General features: G+C 44.8%; 1 protein-coding gene across 14 annotated transcripts in view; it reads right to left on the bottom strand.

Moving 5' to 3' along the window:
* LOC143288603 (E3 ubiquitin-protein ligase TRIM56-like) overlaps positions 1-25,909 on the bottom strand; it is an 84,167-nt gene that overhangs the window by 19,830 nt on the left and 38,428 nt on the right. Inside the window, exon 1 of one of the 14 annotated variants that reach the window (XM_076597250.1) lies at positions 11,312-12,663. The exons of the other annotated variants lie outside the window; for them this stretch is intronic. Within the exon in view, the coding sequence (XP_076453365.1) occupies positions 11,312-11,358 (47 nt within the window). The 5' untranslated portion in view covers positions 11,359-12,663. Of the gene's footprint in view, positions 1-11,311; positions 12,664-25,909 lie in introns of those variants that run through there. 14 annotated transcript variants of the gene reach the window in all.

Raw genomic sequence — 25,909 nt, 5'->3', positions numbered from 1 at the left:
GGGGGTCGATCTTGACTAGCCACAAATGATGCCAGGGGTAAAACCCAAGAGGGATGTTAGTTTGTGGCCGTTACACCGGGTCTCCACACACTGAGGTCTCTGTTGGAACAAGTTAATCAACGTGTGTGTGTGTGTGTGTGCTTGTGTGTGTATGTGTGTGTGTGTGTGTGTGTGTGTGTGTGTGTGTGTGTGTGTGTGCTTGTGTGTGTGTGTGTGTGTGTGTGTGTGTGTGTGTGTGCGCGTGTGTGTGTGTGTGTTGAAATGAGTGAGTGCCCACATGTCCAAATCAACTTGTCGTGAGCAGGAAATAAATCAATGACGAGAAGAAAAATGGGTTCTTGAATCGATGCCAACAACTGTCTTGTGAAGAAGTCTTTCGCTTTTTTCCCCCCTTTTTTTTTCTTTTTTCTTTCTATCTTTTTTTCTTCTTTTTTTTCTCTTTTTTTCTCTTGCGTGGATGGGGGAAGGGAGCATCCATATGTGTGTCTGGCTGTGAGGCAGTGTGGGGCCAGAGGAGAGCGCGCGCGCGCGTGTGTGTGTGTGTGTTCGTGTGTGTATGATCTGTGTGTGTGTCTATGTCTGTGTGTCTGTATGTGTGTGGATGTGTGTGAATGTGTGTGTGCGGGTGGGGCGGGGGGGGTTGCAGGTGCATATAACGGGTGCCAAGGTAAACCCTGACATGGTGTTGTGGCTAACCATCTGCATCACCGTGCACACAGATGTCAAGATAATGCCGTCAGCCAGTCCATGATTCAGTCAGTCGCCCACATCGCGGCTGGGGAAAAACACACAATGACGTGCCCTCTATTGCGCCGATCTGCACGTGCTGGATAACACGTCGAAAACTATTACATAGACATGCGCACACACACACCGTGACCTACTGCACCCCCCGCCCCCCTAGCCCCCCTCCCTCTCTTTCTCTTTCTCTTTCTCTCTCTTATACAAGCACACACACTCGAAGTACACACACAAGCAAGCACGAACTTAAAGCACATATGCTCACGCGGGCAAACACACGACCCACGCACGCACGCGCGCACACACACACACGAGCGCGCAAGGACGTTCTCATCCACACACATATATGCTATACACTGACCTGCACAAAATACACTCGCATACCCGGCTCCACGCACACACAAACTTGAAGAAGAGACAAACATACGGATAGAACAGAGACAGAGGCAGACAAACAAGCAGACAGACAAACAGAAAAGACATATCTCGGAAATGTACAAAGAATTATCCGCAAACACGGTTAATTGTAAAAAGTTGGGAAAGGAGTTTGGTGATGGACGATATAATCTGTACTTGTATTTGTATTTCTTTTTATCACAAAAGATTTTTCTGTGTGAAATTCGGGCTGCTCTCCCCGGGAGAGCGCGTTGCTATACTACATCGCCACCCTTTTTAAAAAAAAATATTTGTTACTGCCTGCAGTTTTATTTGTTTTCCTTATCGCTGTGGATTCTTCTACAGAATGTTGCCAGGAACAACCCTTTTGTTGCCGTGGGCTCTTTTACGTGTGCTAAGTGCATGCTGCACACGGGACCTCGGTTTATCGTCTCATCCGAATGACTAGCGTCCAGACCACCACTCAAGGTCTAGTGGAGGGAGAGAAAATCATCGGCGGCTGAGCCGTGATTCGATCCAGCGCGCTCAGATTCTCTCGCTTCCTACGCGGACGCGTTATTACCTGTAGGCCATCACTCCACATTATATACCTAAGTTTGAGGGAAAAGGGGAAATTCTCCACAAATCACACAAAAGAAATTCGTGTCTCACATTCAACCAACTAGCTAAGGGGGTGGAGGTTGGGGGGGTGGGGAGGGGCAACATGGGGTTCACCAGCTATTATAGGGATACTATTTACTACAGCGTCTACTGTTTGCTCTCTCTCTCTCTCTCTCTCTCTCTCTCTCTCTCTATATATATATATATATATATATATATATATATGTATGTATGTATGTATATGATAGTCAGTTGTGTCCGACTATGACTATCAGAACAGCAGAGGAGGCAAGTGCTCCCGACTATCTGGGCGAGAATTTGATTATAGTGGAGAGTGTCTTGCCCAAGTTACATCCCCACTCTCTCGGCCAAGAGGGTTTTAGGACAGTCGGCGTTGGGATGGTTCCCAAAGGCCAACTAGCCCACAAGGCTGCAGCACTAAAAGCCAGTGCAATTTTGCCTCCTAGTTTGAGAGTCATAGTCCTTCACAAAAGACTAGTAAGCTGTAAATGGTTTCCCACTGACTGGAGAAACCATTGATAATACAGCTCTCACTTTGCTGTTGGCCCAAAAGGAGGAGTTTGTATTATACTCCATGTTTGGTGATACATATACTTACCATGTCAAACTGATGCAAACTATGCCTATCGGTTTGCTCTGCTTGGCCAAATTTCGCGCGGCAAACAGTGAAAAGACGAGCCGTCTTGCCCGGTCCGCTCTTAGCCAATCAAATGTAAACTTATGTCAATCTGTGATATAAGCCGAGTGGTGGGCTGCTATAACACACCAAAAGGCAGCCCAGTACACAGAACAGGTTCACTTTACTGTGTGGTACAGCTGCGTTGGCCGCTGTGTGTTCCTCACCCCATCTGATTTACTGGGGGAATAGGAATAAAGCACTGACGAACTTTTGACTGACGCGGAGTATTGGTGTCTGCCGAAAGACTGCAAAATTGTTTTCGTGTGTGTGTGTGTGTGTGTGTGTGTGTGTGTGTGTGTCTGTCTGTGTGTCTGTGTGTGTCTGTGCCACGGTGTGTGTGCCACGGTGTGCGTGTGTGTGAGAGAGAGAGAGAGTCACGGGTGTGTGTCTGTGTGTGTCTGTATGCCCCATCCCTATCTCTCCCTTCACATGTCAGCTTCTTTCAAAGATCAGGGTCAAGCCGCCATGGTTACAGATTTACCGTGATAGCTGAGACTAACCGATGTATGTGGCAAATATCCGAACTACCAAGTGCACGAAGAAGGCTACAGTACAGTAGTGTGTACTGACATTTTCACTATATCAACCTTGCTACCTGTCGGACAGAAGAACAAACAGGAGGGAGAGGGAGGGGCAGGGGGGTAGTGGGGCTCAATGTGAGGGCAAAGTCCATCTTTCCCAGGAAGGGTTTTCCTGAGACTGTGTGAATCTGTTACAAGACTGATCAACAACATAATAATTATATCCTGATGCCGTGTGAATCTGTTACAAGACTGATCAACAACATAACAATCATATCCTAAAACTGTGTGAATCTGTTACAAGACTGATCAACAACATAATAATCAGTATATCCTGATGCTGTGTGAATCTGTTACAAGACTGATCAACAACATAATAATCAGTATATCCTGATGCTGTGTTAATCTGTTACAAGACTGATCGACTACATAATATAACCAGCCATGAAAAAAACACACACAAAAAAGACCTTGTACTTATTCCTATTTTGATAAAGCCGGTGTTACGAAGCTAGATATCTTACGGCATTGCACATTGATGGGGTTGGGAGGTTAGTTAACTCACTCAGTACGGCCAGTCCTCTCTTCTCCTCAACACAGACCCCTCGGATGTCCAGTGGGTGTCTGAATGACCCAACCTTTAGCTTCCGTCGTCAGAATTGTGGTATTCTTTGTCAACATTCACGCCTTCCGCTGGTAATATTTTGATGGTGGTTATTGGGGTGAAACGCTGTTAACGTCGTCTCTTTCGCCGTTCGTATGGAGAGAGTTAAAAGACTGATGAAGGAATCACACAGAGAAAAGGGAGTGAAGCAGGGAGAGAAGAAAACTGACAAAACCTCTCCTCCCAGGGAGGTTATTTATTTCAACACTCTGGGGCACAAACAACACTGGCACAACACACTTACTGCGGTTCACAAAATGGTCAACGCCCACTTCCCTCCAGTCTTCCACCTCAGTGAACGGAGGAGATTGCAAACAAGGGAACCGACTCCCAGTCAAATATATTAAATATATATATATTTTTTTTTTTAAATACACAACCAAAAATCACCACCAGACAACACACCAAAACAGGCGTGGAGTATTCTGACACATCCACAGACTCTTCTTCAACAACAGATATACACACAACAGCTGGAGCAACCACCACGTACAACGGCTCACACAATCCCCTACTACCGCCACTCACCACACACACACACACACACAGAATCACAGTGGATGCCAAATTCTCAGCGAAGAAGGATAGTTGTCATGAGAAGGGCTGCCATTTTTTGCCTGCTGCGGAGATTCTAACCGTGATGTACGTGCAAAGTAGAGTGAGGAGAGGAGGAGGGGGGGGGGAGGGAAGGCTGACCTGAAAACTTCTCATCTCTTGTGCTGGTGGTGGTGGTGGGAAGGGGATCAGAAAGGAGAGGGGAGAGTTCAAGAGCAGCACGTTCCCACCGCGTGCCATGACGTGGATTCTCCACGCACGCGCAGTGCGAACGATACCTGAGCTGGAAGCACGAACAGTGAGGTGAGACCCACTGGTCTAAAATCACATGGATAACGCATGCTTTCTTTGGGCCACTTTGCTAACTGAAGCCAGCGGAAGTGTTCAACCAGCCATTTTGCTTCTCGTGTCAGTATTGTGCGAAGCGGTGACTTAATATGTGTAGCCGAGCGCTCAGCTGGCTTCACGGCAAGCTTTCACTTGCTCGCGGAGTTAGTTAAGCTGACATTCCTCTGTGTGTCTCCACTGCAAGTTTGCGCCACGTGTCACTGCATTGGTTTTCTGTAATAACTTTGGTACATAAACCATTGGCAGATTTCAATCAAAACACAACATTTTGCATGTCGTTGGGGCAAGCATAACACGATTTCATCGAAGATACACGGTTACAGTTCAGAAACTACCACCAGTTAGTTGACGACTGTCAATGGATTGACGGCCAGATACGAGAAACAATATGGCGTCTAGTTGGCTTCAGCTTTCCTGGTTAAAGAGCTATCCATGTATTTTTAGAACAGTGGGTGAGACCCCATGATAGATATCTGTGTGCGTCCTTGGAAATCTGGGTTGGCTTCAGACCATGGTAGGGCGCAGGAAAGCTTTCTTCTTCTTCGTCATCATCATCTTCTTCTTCTCATCCTTCTTCTTCTTCATCTCTTCCTCTTTCTTTTTCTTCTTCTCCTCCTTCTTCTCTTCCTCCTCTTTCTTTTTCTCCTTCTCCCCCTCATTCTTCACCTCCCCCCTCCTCCTCCTCCACCTTCTTCTTCTCTCCTCCTCCTTCTTCACCTCCTCCCCCCACCCTCCTGCTCCTCTTCCACTTCTTCCTCCTCCTTCTCTCGTCCTCCTCCCCGCTCCTCCTTCACCTCCTCCCCCCTCCTCCTCCTCCACTTCTTCCTCCTTCTTCTTCTTTTCGTCCTCCTCCCCCCTCCTCCTCCTTCTTCACCTCCTCCCCCCTCTCCTCCTCCTCCTCCACTTCCTCCTTCTTCTTCTTCTCGTCCTCCTCCCCATCCTTTGGCTTCTTCCTTTTTCTATTCCTCAAAGCATGACCCAGCCTGGAAGGTATGTGATGGACAGGTGTGGAGGCGAGTTGAGATACACAGAAGAGCAGAAAACACAGTTTGGTGGCTTTCGTCAGTGCCAGTGTTGTAATTATAGTTATAGACCGCGGCACTCCCTGTGGCGTTGGCTGGTGGCCATGGCAGAGTCGACCAGTTCATCAGGAAGTGTTCTGGTGATGCACGGTGCATTATCAGTCTAATAGCATCATCTTAGATGAACAGACTATAAATGAATATAAACGAAACCGAAATAAACGATTCTTCTCATGGAGGTGGTGGTGAGACAGATACAGAGAGAGAAAGAGAGACAGACAGACAGATACAGAGAGAGAGGGGGGGAGGGAGAGAAAGTGAGACAGCGACACAGAGAGAGACAGGGGGGAGCGGAGGGAGAGAAAGAGTGACAGATACAGAGATATACAGAGATAAAGAGAGAGTGAGACAGACAGACACACACACACACACACAGACTGAGAGAGTGAGACAGAGACAGATACAGAGAGAGAGAGAGAAGCATAACGGTTGGATCAAGCGCTAAGACGAGCATTACTTATCCCCCAAGAAACAACCGCTGTGAATTGTACCCCTGTAACCTTTACAGAGCCTCAAACCCTGTCTGGCGCTCACTGTGTTCTCATCATTGGCATCTCAGTTCCATGTCGATACATGATTTGGCCAGCGCGCGCCGGCATTGTCAAGAACACACACACACACACACACACACACACACACGCACGCACGCACGCACGCATGTCCACACGCACACGGCATGCACCGCAACACACATTATATTAGTACGCCGGCACGCGCCTCAGTCGAATTAATCTCTCTCTCTCTCTCTCTCTCTCTCTCTCTCTCACACACACACACACACACACTCTCTCTCTCTCTCTCTCTTCTCTCATATTCCCCTCTGTTTGTCCTTGTCGCTTGAGGCCTTCCTACCTTTCCAAAGATTAACCTCCCTTTCACACACACACACACATGTACTCCCCCCCCCGCGCCCCCTCTCCCCGCACACACACATATATACCTCCCCCCCACCCCACACACACACCCCTCCACCCCCCTCCACACGCACACATTCACACAAACCAAAGGCCATGGCCTTTCCTGAGGACACAAGCATGCACAACCACACGTGCGCAAAGTCGGCACAAACGCAGCGAAGCAATGCAACCATTCACGACTGCGTGGATGAATCTTCGCCAACAGCGGAAGTGGGAGCTTTTATTAAGTCGATGCCGGTGTGAAGCTGTTCAGAAAATAGTGCGTGTGTGCTAGGCCCAACACTCGGCTTATATCACAGATTGACATCAGTTTACATTTGGGCCAACAGCAAAGTGAGAGCTGTATTATCAATGGTTTCTCCAGTCAATGGGAAACCATTCACAGTTTAGTCTTTTGTGAAGGACTTTGACTCTCAAACTAGTGAGGCAAAATTGCTGCAGCCTGGTGGGCTAGTTGGCCTTTGGGAAGCACCCCCAACGTCGACTGTCCTGAAACCCTCTTGGCCGAGAGAGTGGGGATGTACTTGGGCAAGACACTCTCCACTATAATCAAATTCTAGCCCAAATAGTCGGAACAGCACTTGCCTCCTCTGCTGCTCTGATGGTCATAGTCGGACACGACTGACTATCATATATACTAGTCACTGAGATGAAACGGACTACTGAGCTCGATGGTACTGGTTCCGCAAGCAGCTGTAAACGAACGCCACCTGGCGGAAAGCGATTTTGACTTGTATGCGGGTTACCCCTATCCACAAGACGGTGACGTCATGTGTTTGAAGACGCCAACTTCTAACCTGTATGAGAGTGAGTGGAGAAGGGTTTGTGATGATGTGTCTGCAGAGGCAAAAGATGGTGGTGTTCCTCCATCTGTAAGTCTGTCTCTTCCTCTCTCTTAGATGTAAACAAATATATTCACACACACACACACACACATATATATATACACCTCTGACTGTTACCTTTTGAAATTTCCACGTGTCAATACAAGAACCAATGGTGAACATTCTTTCTTCTTTGCTGCTCGTCACATCTGGAACAACCTTCCTCATCAAATCCGTGCATCTGATTCTATCTCTGCTTTCCGCTCATAGTCACTGAAAACTCATCTTTTTAAAACCTATCTATCAGCACTCTCTCTCAGCTTCCTTCCTCTCCAACACCACCCATGTCAGCTCACTTTAGATGTATGAAGAGTGGGAGGGGGGGGGGGGAGAGTGGGGAGGGAGGGATGGGTGGGGTTTTGAGAAAGAGTGGTCATGAATGATTTGACGTAATTTGTAATATTTTCTTTCATGTAAAGCACCCTGAGCTCTTAGAAAGAAAGGGCGCTAGATAAATGTACATTATTATTATTATTGTAATTATTATTATTATTATATATATTTATATATACATCTATATAGATAGAGATATAGATGTGTAAATGTGTGTGTGTGTGTGTGTGTGTGTGTGTGTGTGTGTGTGTGTGTGTGTGTGTGTACGTGCCCGCGCGCACGCGCCACATAAAACCAATATCCCCGAACGAACAAATTCAACAGTTCTGATGAATGACTCACCGAGGCTCTACTCTGCACTGATGATTAGCTGGGTGCTTACCTGCGGCGACTGGTCAGTCCCACATGGCCGTGTGTATATCCTACTGCCTGCTGTCTGTGCTAACTGCATCCAGAACCATGCACTTGCCAAGTACAGGGTCAGGACTGAAACCATGTGGCTGCAAGCTCTCTCGGCAATAACAATCCTCCAAGGAAGTGTTGAGGGGGGTTGCAGGTGGGAGAGGGGGGGGGGGGGGGGCGTGTAGGGTGGGGGGGGGGAGAAAAAACAAACGAAGGAATGACACCATTGCAGAAATGGGGCAGGAAAAACCATTTGCAGAGAGCCTGGCTTTGACGCGCAAATCATCAGAGATGGAGGAATGTACTAGTAAACAGGTAGGTCGTCAGTGCGTAGCCTCAATGAGTCTTCACATGGTTCAGGGTGAAAAAGAAGAAGATGAAGACGGTGTGCATTTTTAAATACTTAATTGTGTGGAGTTTTAAAAATGATCGATTTAGATCTCTCTCTCTCTCTCTCTCTTTCCTTCTCTCTCTCTGTGTCCAACCTTAGTTTTTTTTGTTTTTGTTTTTTTAACTAAATGGGAAGGAGCGTCAAAATCTTGACGTCATATTCCAAATGACGCCTTAAACGATATTACACTAAAGCTCTCTTGGAATCACAGCTTTGTTCATCCAATGGGCAGTTCCTTGATGACGTGCATGGGGACCTGTGAGCATCATCTGTTTCGCTTCGGAAGATCTCATCGGGCTTGCTGCTTGCTCCTCTGTCAGTGTTAGCTAGAAAAATTATTCCGATATATATATATAGCAAAAAGCAACTTCCCATTCGACAGGGCTTTTTATAAGACTCCTTTATTGTCTGACGAATTCACTGTATTCTTACTGTGTGACATTTTGAACAGGCCAGAAGACTATGCCTCGCGAAGATTAAAACTCACTCAGTACGGCCAGTCCTCTCTTCTCCTCTGCAAGACCCCTCGGATGTCCAGTGGGTGTCTGAATGACCCAACCTTTAGCTTCCGTCGTCAGAACTGTGGTATTCTTTGTCAACATTCACCTCTTCAGTATAAGAGCCTTCTGCCTGCAATATTTTGATGGTGGTAATTGGGATGAAACGCTGTTAACGTCGTCTCTCTCGCCGTTCGTATGCAGAGAGTTAAGATGGACACTCGGTAAAGGGAAAGTACTTTTTTTTTCTTCTTCTTTTTCTTTAAATACAACTGACAATGGATCAACTAACAGTGTCTTAAAAAAAATCAGGAAGTAGGAACAAACATATAGCCTACCTACCTGCAACGAAGGGAAATTCTATAAGAACGTGGAATTATTCGCTGGTAACGATTCTCTGAATCTGGATGATACATAGCCCATTGTGGAAAAGTTTTCTCGAGTTTTCAAGTGCGCTGCATCGCTTTGATTCTGAGTAAAGGGGACGGTGCATGGCAGGGAACAATAATCCAGGAGGATTATTTATACTATGGAAAATGGCCGGCGCTGGGCATCGATCCTGGACCGATGTGCCGCGAACGGCTCGACATCGGTCCCGAATAATTCAACGGATGTGAAGTTGAATTCTCAGTGAATGAAAGCCTATACGGACTTTTCTTGATTCTTGAGTTTGTCCAGCCTGCATGAACATTTCACCAATTGAGCTAATAGAACCGCGTTCAGAAAAGTCCAAACAGAAATCAATCTCTTGATCCACAGATTGGTCACGTGACCCTCAGCACATCTTCCTGACACGCCATTTCTCGGCTCACCAAAATTACCAACGAACTTCCACTTTTGTTGTTGTTGTTGTTGTTGTTGTGTTGTTGTTGTTTGTTTGTTTGTTTGTTTACCTACAACGAACTCCCACCAAAATCATCGTATGTCACGATTACCGATGTCGTTCAATGACATTTTCGTCGGGAACTCCGCAAAACACCGAGCTTCGTATCCATCGAGGATCGACGCGCAGCTACTTCGATGGAAAAAAAAAAGGGAGAAAAAAAAAACGAAAAAAAAAAACTCCGAAGATTTAACAAGCAGACATCACTGTTAACCAAGAGTGCTGCCTCGACTATGGTGCAGACGCGCAAACAACGAAATCTATTTCTTTTATTGGCAACTTTCGTCTTTTTCCTGAAGAAATTAGGAAAGAAATCAGACTTATCTCTGGCCCGTCACGTGATACACTGAATGACAGAAACAACAGAAACACGCCGTGGCTCTCTTTCTGCATAAAGTGACAGACAGATAGTGAGAGACAGAGAGGTAGTGAGAGACAGAGATAAGCCTGAGCTTGAGCTTGAGCTTGTGTGTGTGTGTGTGTGTGTGTGTGTGTGTATGCGTATGTGTGTGTGTGTGTGTGTGTGTGTGTGTGTGTGTGTGTGTGCGTGTGTGTGCATGCGTATGTGTGTGTGTGTGTGTGTGTGAGACAGAGACAGAGACAGAACTTGAAGTTGAAATTTTTTTTAAACTGTCATTGCCAACAAAAAGGTCTTTTGAAAAGGAGGGACGGGGGAGATAACTTTTTTTTATGCCAACTGATTATATTTCCCATAATGATCAAATGAATCATAAACACCGTGAAGATAAGCAAAGATCTGCAGCACTGTTACAGCATAATATGCAAAGAAGTGAAACAAACAATCAAACAAGAAACAATAAATAATAACAGCATACTTGAAATACTTCGAGATTGACCATCCATTCACACGTTATTTATTGTAGTCTCTACTTTCCTGCACAAGTCAGCATCAACATCAACCATGGTTAACTATCTTCAAAATTCATTGTTTTAATTATTTTTTTCAGAACACCTTGTCTACATGTTGGTACCTCAGCGATTAACTTGACAACTGATCTAATTGTTATATCATCCTCAAACGATAAAACAGAAACAACATCGTGCATTCTGGCGGCATTTGAATTCAAACGTTTGTATGTTTCTCGCACAGCCTCATAAGGTTTCCACTGAAAATGTTTTTCGTCATCAATCTGGAATCCACATGCTGGGCAAGGTAGTTCTGTCCCACTGAAGTTCAAACCAGAGAGAGAGACAGTGTATGTGTGCGTGCGTGCATGCGTGAGACGGCGAGAAACAGATTTGTGATACCGTTTCGGAAACGGTGGAGACAGACGGACAGAAACACAGAGAGACACAGCGATTATAACAAAAAAATAAAGTGACCGTAGACGTGAAACAACACTACAACCATATGCAACACAGCCAGTGAACCATACCTTTTCTTCGCCAGTTTATCGAGATCGCCATCGTCCATGGCAGGCATGATGACTGACTGAGTTGCTTGTTGGCTAGTCAGTTGGCTGCACCAATCCAAACTTACAGGCCACGGCCAAGAAGGCAGGCGTCTCACTGACTCAGCCTTGCACCCACGACTTGAAAATCAAGTTACACACAGACTAACTCAGTAACAGCGAAACACAGTCAGAATTTCAACAACCAGTGGTAAAAGCACATAAATGGACCCTATTACGAGGGCAAACGGCTTCTAGCCTATAGCCGAATATTTCTGTTTTTCTGTGAAACTCTTCGACTGAGTACTGATCTGAAAGCGACTGCCCTCAGCGAGATGTTGAAAAGATTTCCTGTACAAGATTGCAGCGGTTTTTGTTGTTGTTTTGTTGTTGTTTTTTTAAGACAGAGCGACGTTTTACCACTCAAGAAATGACTGTATCCAACTCCAAAGCACGGGCTATTTCAATTCACTGATAAACAGTAAGTGCTTCTTGACTTGCAACTGACTACAAGTTTGCTGCTGTGGCTTTCAAACTGGAGGGATTTTTGTTTGTTCTTTTTGTCATCCGTATGCCTATACCAAGACCACTGACACACATAAAAAAAACCAAAACCTCTTGCGTTACACGGACTTTGTCCAAGATGACCATAGAAACGAAACAGAGTTAAGTGAACTGATTTGTCCTGTCTCTGGACAAACTGAAAATAAAGGTGGCGGATTTAATTCGCTGAGTATGTCCACAACTGAAAACGAAAGAAAAGCTATTGTGTTTTAAATCTTCGTTTGAATTTCCGTCTCAAGTGCCGGCATCTGAACTGAACACAAACTAAACACCTGAAAAAAAGTATGCTTTCATTCCATACGGTCACCGAATATACTAAGGTGTGTCTAAACAAAAGGACAGTTTCAAACTGAAGACATCAACAGCTTGTCCACAAAAAAGTCGCGAAAAAAAGAAGGATAATAAATTCTGGAATCAAAAAACTGTTTTCCACTTCAGGCACTGTAACACAAATTAGTCCGGAGCCCGCGTCCTTGCAACGACCACAAAAATAAAACTAAAACACTGGCATCAAAATCAAACTGGGCATTATTCATTTCAGCATCAGATTAACTGAATCTTATTAAAACAAAACTGACGATTTGGTCAACCTAAACACCTGTCATGGAAGAACGAAAATCCAGAGGTCAGTTTGGACGCGTCGAAACTCTTCTAGACCTGGCAGCGAAAATGGCCTGAAACAAGAAGAGGGCTGGCAGTTTGGAAACTTGAATCAAATCCCCTCCCGGCGGAAACTCCAACGGTAAAACCACCCGGCCATCCCTCGGATTCAGTTATGGGTGGAGTCTTCAACAAGCCGCGCACTGTCAGAATATTACCAACCACTGTGGAAGCAAGGTCGCGCACGCTCGTGTTTTGTGGGGCGGCGTCAGTGAATGTGCACGCTGTTTATCACGTGCAGTGGATTCCAATGTGGCGTGTGTGTGTGTGTGTGTCACGGTGTGTGCGTGTGTGCGTATGTTCGTGTGTGTTGTATGATGTGTTCGTGCGTGCGTGTATCAGTGTGTGTACGCGCGCGCGCCGTGTGTATGTGCGCATGTGTGTATGTACGCGCAGCGCGCGCGCGTGTGTGTGTGTGCGTATTGGAGAAAGGAATTGTTTTTATTCGTGCGTTTGAGCGAGTGCATTTGTCAGTGCGTACTCTGAAATCTTCAACACTTGTACGCAGTGATGTGTGTGCACTGACACGCAAGCATGCGCCGCGAGTGAGCGCGGTCGGGCATGCATTCGCGTGTATGCGTGCGCGCGCGACGGTATGTCTGTGCGAATGTGTGTACGTGCGGGCGACGCAAAAGCTGACTGTACTGAAGTGCCAATGGCCATGATATATCTTCTTTTTTTTTTCTTTTTTTTTTTTAATTCCAGAACTGTCAGGAAAGGCCTTGTGGAGTGGCATTCATTATCACAGACTGGGTCCACAGGAAGTGGGGGTTCCTGGGAGATAAGAGGAAAGCACTGTATTGGTGTTGGGTGCATATATCAGTCAGGGACTGAGCCTCACTCACTGACTCAGTGGTTGGATCTGTCAGTCGTCATCGCAGGGCAAACATGTATCTTCTTCCGTCCTTCCTCCATCTCCAACCCCCACCACACGCTCTCCTCCTCCCCCCCCCCCCCCTCTCTCTCTCTCTCTCACTCACACACATACACACACACACACACACACACACACACACACACACACACATCAGTGCGCGCTAAGTGCAGAATTTAAAAAACAAAATGTAGAAACTTACTCTTCTACCTCAAAAAAGATAGATCTTTTTAACTTGACTCGGCTTAACTTCACACACACACACACACACACACACACACACGACACACACACTGACTGACACAAACACACACACACACACACACACACACACACACACACACATTGCTGATTGCTTAGGTCCCAATGCTTGCAATGAAAACACCATGGTTTACTTTGGGCGCTGCCGAATCTGTTTGGGGCACAACCCGACTTCAGAATTGTATGAGCTATTGTAGGCTGTTTTGTTTTCTTAGAGGCTACGCGGAAAGATGAGTGATAAGAAAGCACTTGATTAGACCCGTCCAATAAGTCAAAGAAAAACAAAAACTTCCGGACTTGATTCTCAAGTCGGGCAAACTGACATCCGTTGGTTATGTACACAGGAAGTGGGTTCCGGACAGTTAAGAAAGCACTGATGATATCTCTCGGCAGTCAGTGACGGGTTTGAGTCAGTCGTCATCGGCAACATCATCTTTCCTGCCGTCCCCATCTCTACCCCCAACATCCGACAACCTCCTCCTCTTCATTCACACACACACACACACACACACACACACACACAGTGGAGTGATGGCCTAGAGGTAACGCGTCCGCCTTGGAAGCGAGAGAATCTGAGTGCGCTGGTTCGAATCACGGTTCAGCCGCCGATATTTTCTCCCCCTCCACTAGACCTTGAGTGGTGGTCTGGACGCTAGTCATTCGGATGAGACGATAAACCGAGGTCCCGTGTGCAGCATGCATTTAGCGCACGTAAAAGAACCCACGGCAACAAAAGGGTTGTTCCTGGCAAAATTCTGTAGAAAAATCCACGTCAAGGAAAAACAAATAAAACTACACGCAGGAAAAAATACAAAAAAATGGGTGGCGCTGTAGTGTAGCGACGCGCTCTCCCTGGGGAGAGCAGCCCGAATTTCATACAGAGAAATTTGATGTGATAAAAAGAAATACACACACACACACACACACACACACAAGGCAGAAAGACAGACAGAGAGACAGAGCAGACTTCAATGAACCCATCTCCAGAAGTGGAGCAAATGGATGGAGGATGCATGTGATTTGGCACTCAGGAAGATCCATATTCTCTAACGCCAGGATCGGCACGTCATCACTGTCATGACGTGCAATTTTGACTGACGTGGAGAAAAAAGAATTAAGTGTGGGGGGGGGGGGGGGGGGGGTTGTTTTTTTTGTTTGTTTTTGTTGTTGTTGTTTTTAAAGTTCTTTGCACATTCGAGTTAAAAGTTTTGAGTTTAGTAGTCAGCACAATTCAAATTCCAAAGAACCAAACAAAAACAAATAGAAGTATTCAATTTAATCAAATGTAAATATTATATATACCTACAGCATGGCCAACGAAACGGCACCATGTCTTGAGTTTCATAGCCGTGGTTTTCTTTTGCAGTTAAACTTCAGCGAAGTAACAAGCAAAACTGAAGAGACTGCCCGATTTCCATGAAGAAAAGTCGTCAGGTCTACAGTAAAAAAAACCACCATGAAGCAGTGCACAGAATGAAAACGAACGTGGCCTGCTACGACATTCCCCCCTCCCTCCCCCCATTATATCTACCATATCCCACGTGGTGATTTTAACGGCCTAGATTATAGGTACAGGTACAGAATTTGGGACTTTTTTTTTTTAAGCCTTTTTGGCTTTTCAACGCCCCTTCTTAATATAGAAATAGTTTAGGGTTGCGTACATGCGTATGAATTTTTTTTAAATGTTCATTCATCAAAATCGAATGGTTTTATTAATGATTTGGAGTCATTGTCTAGAAGATTCTTGAACTGGTCAATAGTTATAGCTGTTTTTGTTGAATTATTCAGTGCATTCCATCCTTTAAATGCTCTAAAGCTAAAAGAAAACTTACGAATATTTGTTCTGCAAAATTTTGTGAAAAGGTTAGTATTTGAACCTCTGGTAACATGGAGTTTGTTAGTAGAAAAGAAGGTGCAGGGGTCAGTGTCAACCATTTTATTAATTATCTTAAATACTTGTATCATGTCTCCTCTATATCTTCTGTATTTTTGTGAATGCAAGTTTAGTTGTCTCAAACGGTTTTGGTAGTCCAAATGAATTTAATTTTATACCAAAGCTCCTGTGGCCTCTCCTGATATATATCAGCTGAATGTAGCACTGTCCGGAGTCGATTGAGGCAAAGATCAACAAGTACACAGGCAAAAGGCTTGGTGTCTCACCTGGTCTCACTTTCGTGGCACTCTACTGTCGCCAAGCAAAGCTGAGGCTACCTCTGAAGTCCCTTGTCGAAGAATACAAGGTAGGGTAGGCAAGACTTCTCAGCAAGCTCCAAGACTCAAGAGGCAGTATTGTGAGATCCAACCACCCCAAGCCGAAGACTGGTAGAAAATGGAAAGTCAGGGAGGCAGTCAGTGCAGCGAAAGATAGCCACACAATACGACGCGAAATGACCCTTAACATGAACCCGAACAGACAAGACACTTAACGTCTCAAGCCGACTTTTTTTGTTGTTGTTTTTTTTTGTTTGCTGGACCAAAAACGGAAAGAGCAAGATGGTGATACGTTCATTTAGTGCCGGACTAAATCAGCATCAAAGGTGATTAAAATAACGTTAAAAAAAAACTACAGAATCGAAAACCACTAGTGGTTATAATATCGTTTTATCTATGCACAAAATTGCAGGTAAAATAGTTCCCTTGAATGTAGGACGCTGAAACAGGACTTTACCCACAGACTGTATGTAAACTTCCTTGTAAACGCCCATGCCCCACTTTGCACAAGTTTCAGTTTCAGTAGCTCAAGGAGGCGTCACTGCGTTCGGACAAAACCATATACGCTACACCACATCTGCCAAGCAGATGCCTGTCCAGCAGCGTAACCCTTTGCACAAATGTTTACCTTTCAGTTGGGGATGGGCATTCCATGTACTGGGTACTTCACCCTTTTTTTTTGGGGGGGGAACCCACCACCTCACTTAGTTTTACCACACACGGCATGTCCTGGGCCGAGCTGGGAGAGTGGGAACAAAACGCTGGAACAAGACTGCGTCATGGAGTGACGTCATGCTCTCGCTTTAGTTTTTTCTTCTTTTTTTTTTATGACACATCGACATCTTATACAGGCGTTCTGTTCTATATCTCCAGATCTAAATCTGCACTGCTTTGCATAGAACAACACGATCAAAAATAGCTAACTGATCTAGAATCAATTCTTGATTTTTTTTTTTTTTTTTTTTTTTTCTCAAAGATGTTCGTTCTTTAGTTTAACGTCTTTTCACTGTAAGTGATCAAAGATGGGGCAGGCGAATGCACAACCCCAAAAACGGGGGAACTGTAGATACTGAGAGTTTACAGTCAAGGTAGTTCATAGCATTTACACGTTTCAGTTTCTGGTAATGGTGTAGGCTGGGGCAGAGGAGAGATAGCGGGGCTAAGAATAGACGACCTCAAAGAAAGTCACCGCGGCAGTGGTGCCAGGTTTTCAAAGGTCATTCACGAGCGCCGGCTCTGACATTACGGAGGAAACGATGGCTTCCATATTCTGTTGCTGTCACTGTGCGTGCTGCCAGTATTGTGGAGTCAGATGGGTTGGGGGTCCTACCCGGGGTATATATATATATGCATATCTCTCTGTCTCATTCACTCTGTCTCCATCATTCAAACACACGCGCGCGCGTGCACACACACATACATACAAAGACACACACACACACACACACACACACACGCACGCACAAACACACGTACACACACACTTTCAAACAGCGTACATAAGCGAATTTCACTGCCAAAGTCAACAGAACTTCCACACGCTATTATTCAAACGTGGGGAGCCTGCTGATTCAAGTCAACGACGGTTACGTATTTAACAGGTGCCAGAATTCTCCGCCTGATTGGCGCCAAGTATAGTCGATGATCTTTCAAAGCGTTCGTGGAATGCACACGCACACGCACATCACACGCACGCACACACTCCCCTGTCAGTCTCTTCAGCCTCTCAAATCCTAACGAGCACGCTGCACTCCTATATATACCGGCCGAGCTGCTTTCGCTAGTCATCAAGCTGAAAGCATCTAATTTTTTCTGGCAGAAAAAGTCTCTGCCAATTCCTGCGCTGGCGTCTTATGCAACAAACAATGGGATTAATACAGAGTGAGATACATAACCAATTCATGTAACAAATAATGGGATCAATGCAGAGTAGGATGCATAACGAACTTATGCAACAAATAATGGGATTGATAGAGAGTGAGATGCATAACCAATTCATATCAACAAATAATGGGATTGATACAGAGTGAGATGCATAACGAACTTATGCAACAAATAATGGGATTGATACAGAGTGAGATGCATAACCAATTCATATCAACAAATAATGGGATTGATACAGAGTGAGATGCATAACCAATTCATGCAACAAATAATGGGATTGATACAGAGTGAGATGCATAACGAACTTATGCAACAAATAATGGGATTGATACAGAGTGAGATGCATAACCAATTAATGCAACAAATAATGGGATTGATACAGAGTGAGATGCATAACCAATTCATATCAACAAATAATGGGATTGATACAGAGTGAGATGCATAACCAATTCATGCAACAAATAATGGGATTGATACAGAGTGAGATGCATAACCAATTAATGCAACAAATAATGGGATTGATACAGAGTGAGATGCATAACCAATTCATATCAACAAATAATGGGATTGATACAGAGTGAGATGCATAACGAACTTATGCAACAAATAATGGGATTGATACAGAGTGAGATGCATAACCAATTAATGCAACAAATAATGGGATTGATACAGAGTGGAATGCATAACCAATTCATGCAACAAATAATGCTATTGATACAGAGTGAGATGCATAACGAACTTATGCAACAAATAATGGGACTGATACAGAGTGAGATGCATAACCAATTCATGCAACAAATAATGGGATTGATACAGAGTGAGATGCATAACGAACTTATGCAACAAATAATGGGATTGATACAGAGTGAGATGCATAACCAATTAATGCAACAAATAATGGGATTGATACAGAGTGAGATGCATAACGAACTTATGCAACAAATAATGGGATTAATACAGAGTGAGATGCATAACCAATTAATGCAACAAATAATGGGATTAATACAGAGAGTGAGATGCATAACCAATTAATGCAACAAATAATGGGATTGATACAGAGTGAGATGCATAACGAACTTATGCAACAAATAATGGGATTAATACAGAGTGAGATGCATAACGAACTTATGCAACAAATAATGGGATTGATACAGGGTGAGATGCATAACCAATTCATGCAACAAATAATGGGATTGATACAGAGTGAGATGCATAACCAATTCATATCAACAAATAATGGGATTGATACAGAGTGAGATGCATAACCAATTAATGCAACAAATAATGGGATTGATACAGAGTGAGATGCATAACGAAATTATGCACAAATATTGGGATTAATACAGAGTGAGATGCATAACCAATTAATGCAACAAATAATGGGATTGATACAGAGTGAGATGCATAACCAATTAATGCAACAAATAATGGGATTAATACAGAGAGTGAGATGCATAACCAATTAATGCAACAAATAATGGGATTGATACAGAGTGAGATGCATAACCAATTAATGCAACAAATAATGGGATTGATACAGAGTGAGATGCATAACGAACTTATGCAACAAATAATGGGATTAATACAGAGTGAGATGCATAACCAATTCATATCAACAAATAATGGGATTGACACAGAGTGAGATGCATAACCAATTCATATCAACAAATAATGGGATTAATACAAAGTGAGATGCATAACCAATTCATATCAACAAATATTGGGATTAATACAGAGTGAAATGCATAACCAATTAATGCAACAAATAATGGGATTAATACAGAGTGAGATGCATAACCAATTAATGCAACAAATAATGGGATTGATACAGAGTGAGATGCATAACCAATTAATGCAACAAATAATGGGATTGATACAGAGTGAGATGCATAACGAAATTATGCAACAAATAATGGGATTGATACAGAGTGAGATGCATAACCAATTAATGCAACAAATAATGGGATTGATACAGAGTGAGATGCATAACCAATTCATGCAACAAATAATGGGATTGATACAGAGTGAGATGCATAACCAATTAATGCAACAAATAATGGGATTGATACAGAGAGTGAGACGCATAACCAATTAATGCAACAAATAATGGGATTTATACAGAGTGAGACGCATAACCAATTAATGCAACAAATAATGGGATTAATACAGAGAGTGAGATGCATAACCAATTAATGCAACAAATAATGGGATTAATACAGAGAGTGAGATGCATAACCAATTAATGCAACAAATAATGGGATTGATACAGAGTGAGATGCATAACCAATTAATGCAACAAATAATGGGATTGATACAGAGTGAGATGCATAACCAATTAATGCAACAAATAATGGGATTGATACACAGTGAGATGCATAACCAATTCATGCAACAAATAATGGGATTGATACACAGTGAGATGCATAACCAATTCATGCAACAAATAATGGGATTAATACAGAGTGAGATGCATAACCAATTAATGCAACAAATAATGGGATTGATACAGAGTGAGATGCATAACCAGTTCATGCAACAAATAATGGGATTGATACAGAGTGAGATGCATAACCAATTAATGCAACAAATAATGGGATTGATACAGAGTGAGAAGCATAACGAACTTATGCAACAAATAATGGGATTGATACAGAGTGAGATGCATAACCAATTCATGCAACAAATAATGGGATTGATACAGAGTGAGATGCATAACCAATTAATGCAACAAATAATGGGATTGATACAGAGTGAGATGCATAACCAATTAATGCAACAAATAATGGGATTAATACAGAGAGTGAAATGCATAACCAATCTCACATGCAGTATCAGCAGCGGATTTTTTTTTTTTTTTAACCTGTCTTAACCATATATTTCAATGTTCTTAATTAAAGCATAGTATGTGATGTGAGCGGATTGAGCCCGAGCCTCACACAGAGAAAATCTGTTGTGACAAAGAGTGATACAATACCGTGAATACAATACAATACAAAGTCTGGTCGAGGAGGAATGAAAGTAAACTTCATAAGGATTAAATTTCCCTACTCAAACTAGGTTAAAACGTCTGCCAGAAAAGGTGACTCAGTCCTGAAGTGGCGACCACCATGGAGGCGAGGAGCGGGTTCGAACCTGCTTAAGACCAGGAAAAAAAAAAAAAAGAAAGAAAAGAAGAAAAGGCGGCAATACAAGGGCATCCAGGACCTGGGTGCGGCCCGGACCCCTTAGAGTGTTAGGAGTTAAGGGCCGAAACACTTGACTGAGGGGGGCTTCTTCTCTGAAGACCTTGTACTGTCCATGATCCAACTTTCGCTAGAGTTTCTTAGCATAATCACAATACTATAAGCAGTGCTACACCATGATATTTCCCATTGAAGTGACTGGGGGAGGGGGCGTGGGGGGAGTGTGTGGGGGGGAGAGAGAGAAGGAGGGGGTGGTGCGGGGTAGTCCGGGTCTGTGTGTGTGTGTGTGTGTGTGTGAGGATTTGTAGCCTTGGGGGTGACAGACAGACAGACGGCCGGGCTTGCAATGTGAATCCTATACCCGCCCCTATGTAGAGGGCGTGTGAAAAGGTCACGTGAGCCAAAGTGCGTGCCACTGAGTGGCCGTGGTGCTTTTTTTCCGAACTCACTTATCACATCTGGTTCATGGGCGTCTGCGGTTTACTCTGCATCAGTCGGGCCCTCTGTGTGTGTGTGTGTGTGTGTGTGTGTGTGTGTGTGTGGTGTGAGTGTGTGGGTGTGTGGTATGGCCGCGGCCGGTGTGGTGTGTATGCATAATGTGTTTGTGCAGTGTGTGTTTGTCAGTGTGTCTGTGTCTGTCAGTTTTCCACATGATGGGTGTGTGTTCGTATGGGTGTGCGTGTATGTCCGGCAGTGTATGTAAGCGCGGACGCGCGTTTGTGTGTGTGTGTGTAGGGTGGGGGGGGGGGGGGGGTTGAGGGGAGCGTGTGCACTGGCACGCGCGCGTGTGTGCAGAACTGATGAATTTATACTGAGATGTTTTGCAGGTGGTTTCAAAACTGACCATTTTTTTGGTGCTCAGTCATAGACGCGTGAGAAACAAACGAGTTTTCCAAATCTGTATACCAAATGATACATTCAAAACAGATTACAGAATCTTTTCTGTTGCCTCGCATCAATCCTCCTAATTATACAAGAAATAAGACCCCACTAGAAACCCGTCTCTGAGATAAACCTGTTAGTGTTCGTTGGTGTTTGAAATCCTTGTAGCCCTCCACGAAAAACTAGGCCACGCTGATAATGCTCGCAGCGGGGCCGCCAAATTTGTGACGATCCGCACAGAAGCGAGCACTGCTGCTTTTTCTAACGCAGACGAAATCAGGTACTGAAGTCCTATCAGAAGTCTGTTGGTTCATGGTTCTTTGACATGCTGTCAAGATCATTGGCCCGTTTTTTGGCAGACTCGGGTGTTGGGACGAGATTTGATTCAAAATTCAAACAGGCGCAAAGGCTACTGATTGGTGGATGTGTATTTTTCACTGATCTCTCTCTCTCTCTCTCTCTCTCTGTCTGTCTGCCTCTCTACTGATATCTCTGTCTCTGTCTCCCTCTCTCTGTCTCGCTCTCGCTCTTTCACACAGCGGGGAGGGGGAAGGGTGGGAGAGATACACACAGAGAGAAGGGGGGTAGGGGCGCAGGGAGGGGGCGGGAGGGGTGGGGATTGGGGGGTGGGGGGCCAGGGGGGGGGGGGGGGGCGCAGGGGCAAACTGAAGAGACACTGAACTCGAACCGGACATTGTACTGATATGAGGGTAAACTGAAGATTACTGAAGCTACGAGCTTCTTCTCGCCACAGTCCTCACGAGACTGAAAAGCACTGAAAACAGAACAGATATATGGAATAGAAAGAATAAGAAAAAGAAAAAGAAGAAGAAGAAGAGAGAAAGTGGGTAGACAGAAAGATAGGAGACACGTGAGAGAAACAAATACTGGAGAGAGAGAGAGAGAGAGAGAGAGAGAAAACAATAAAAATAACTGCTCTTGTTAGAACTCAAACTCAAACGAACGATTCCTAATTCCTTCAGCCATAGTGTTTCACTTGTTAGAGCTCAAACGAACGATTCCTTCAGCCATAGTTTTTCACTTGTTAGAGCTCAAACGAACGATTCCTTCAGCCATAGTTTTTCACTTGTTAGTCTTAGCGAACTTGTTAGTCTTAGCGAACCTTGAACTATGACTCCGTCAAACTAAGGAGGCAAGACTGCACTGGCTCCAAGTGCTGCAGCCTTGTATTGGGCGCTTGTTGGCCCTTGAGGACCATTCCTAAGGCCGACCGTCCTTTTTTTTTTTTTTTTTTTTTTTTTCGTGGTGGCAGGCTTCTGGAATGACGGCTGTTTTGGCGTGGCAAATAGAATAACGGCGCGTTTTGGCGGCGAAACAGACAAAACGACGCGCTTTTTTAGCGTGGCCGCAGAGAAGGGAGAACAGGGGGGGACGCAGGAGCCAGGGAATAGGTGTAATGAGGGATGGGGGTGGGAGAAGGGGGAGGGCGACTGAGAGAAGAGTGCTAATAAAAGGGCATTGGCACGAGCCACATTCTCTCGGTGCTGCCGTGGCCACGTCACTTCCGTCTGACTGACGTCATTCCCATTGGCCACAGTTCAGGTGCGCGGTAAAACTGGTATGTACCTCGGGGAAAAACCCATTTACATGTGTGGCGGTTCGAAAAACCGATTCGAGTCAGTTGACGCGAACCGTTTTTTTTTTTTTTTTTTTGTTGTTGTTCGTTTGTTTTTTTAACCGAAAGTTGCTGTTTACTGATTCTACTCAAATTTACTGTTTATCTAGATTATGTTTCTCCTTCTGATGAAAATCAACAATAACAACAACAAAAACCCAACAGAGTCGGCATAATGCATGCAACCCGTGAGTGGCACACACACACACACACACACACACACACACACACACACACACACACACACACTCACTCACTCACTCACACACACACACACACACACACACACACACACACACACACACACATACATACTCACTGCACTCACTCACACACACGCACTGGCACGCACACGTGACACCGCACACACACACACACACACACACACACACACACACACACACACACACAGAGCTAGAGAGAGAGAGAGAGAGACCTGACAATACACAGAAAGAGAGAGTACCGAAGCTGTCTGTGTTGTGCCAACAACAAGGGCCCGTCTCATGGTGCCGTGTCTGACTCACCCAGTGGCGCAACTGCTGCTCAGTTGAACATTATTACGAGTGGCTGTACATTAGTGCATATCGGTGCCGACACTGACTGTACTGTTCCAACATCTCCGTGGGCTTCAGTGCCTCGAGACTATACTGTCCCGGTGCTTTACCGTGCATATCTCCTCCTCCTCCCTCTTCTTCTTCTTCTCAGTTCTCCTCCTGCTCCTCCTCCTCCTCCTTCCCCTCCTCTTCCTCCTCCTCCTTTTTCTTCTTCTTCTTCTCCTCAGTCCTCCTCCTCTTCCTTCTTCTTTCTTCTTCTCCTCCTCTTCCTTCTTCTTCTTCTTCTACTCCTCCTCTTCCTTCTTCTTCTTCTTCTTTCTTCTTCTTCTTCTCCTCCTCCTCCTTCTTCTTTCTTCTTCTCCTCCTCCTCTTCCTTCTTCTTCTCATCCTCCTCTTCCTCCTCCTGGTTCTTCTTCTTCTCCTCCTCATTCTTCTTCTTCTTCTTCTCCCCCCTACCCTCTCTCTCCCAGTCTCGCTAGCTCGTTCTTTTCCCTTGAGTTCAGTCGGTGCACACTGTATAGTATCAAAAATGTTCTGTATCAGAAAGCTAAAGTTCGAGTCTACTGTCCCACCACAACCTCTACATGTCTGTCTGTCTCTGTCTGGCTGTCTCTATACTTTTTTTTTTCTTCTTAATATGTCTTCCCCTCCCGCGATCCCCCCACTCCCCACCCGCCCACCCCGTTTCCCAGTAAATCTAACCCATGCCAAACCTCTTTCCTTCAAACTGTACTTGATTCCACCCTTCACCCCCACCCCTTACCCCCCTCCCCACTTCTCTTCTCCCCCTCCTTACCTCCCTCCCCCCACCTCCCTCCTCGCCCCCCCCCCTTCCCAACCCCCACCCCTCCCGAGCCCCCTACCCCACCACCACCCTCACACACCGTCCTCTCTCCGACTTGCAAAGTTTTCGGGTGTGTGAACCAGGCAGACTGTTCAAGGGGAGTAACTGCTTTCCTGTAGGATGTTACATTGACAGTACTTGTTGCTTCCCTTCCAGCTCTGTTACGGCAGACGGATTAAAGGGGAGGGGGGGGGGGACAACACCACAAAATTCATGCTTGCTGCACTTCCACAAAAAACAACCAACAAAAAAAACCACGAAAAAAGAAAAAAAAGAAAAACGCATGCATGTATGTATGTACGCGTTTTTATGTCGCAATATGTTGCCATGTATGTTCATTACCATATAAGATCCTCATTTAAAAATAAAAAAATTAAATAAATAAAAAACAGAAGAAGAAGAAGAACTTAGCTCTGTCAACCAGGGCGCATCAAAGTAAACAGTCTCCATTCGTCAAATAATACATCACGAACCGTTCCATAAGTTATATAGGAAAGGAGAAAAAAAAAAATCTTGCCAATTCTCTCGCCCTGAATTTAACTTGCTGTCGTTGTCAACCCAAACGTCGACCGAAACTGACTGAGTGCTATAAAAAGTCAGTGGGTGAGACTGAGAGAAGGGGCTGGGTGTGTGTGTGGGGGGGGGTGAGGGGGGGGTAGATGACTCGGAGAGAGAGAGAGAGAGAGAGAGAGAGATGGGTGTGCATTCAGACCTCACAAGTCAGAAACCTGTAATAATGTCGACGGACACATTTACAACATCACCACCACCACCAACAACAACAACAAAAAATCCATTGTTGAAGAAAACTGAGTGTATGAGAGAAGAGACAGAGACAGACAGAGAAACAGAGACAGAGACACACACAGAGCGAGAGAGACAGAGAGGGAGACAGAGACACAGAGAGAGACAGAGAGAGAGAGCAACAGAGAGAGACAGAGACAGAGCACAACTAAGCATTAATAAGTACACACACACACACACACACACACACAGAGGGGGGGGGGGGGATTCAGAAGAATCACCATGCT

This window comes from Babylonia areolata, chromosome 12, assembly GCF_041734735.1.
Source record: "Babylonia areolata isolate BAREFJ2019XMU chromosome 12, ASM4173473v1, whole genome shotgun sequence".
In the NCBI taxonomy this organism is placed as follows: Eukaryota; Metazoa; Mollusca; class Gastropoda; order Neogastropoda; family Buccinidae; genus Babylonia; species Babylonia areolata.
This window is presented reverse-complemented; position numbering and strand designations above follow the sequence as displayed.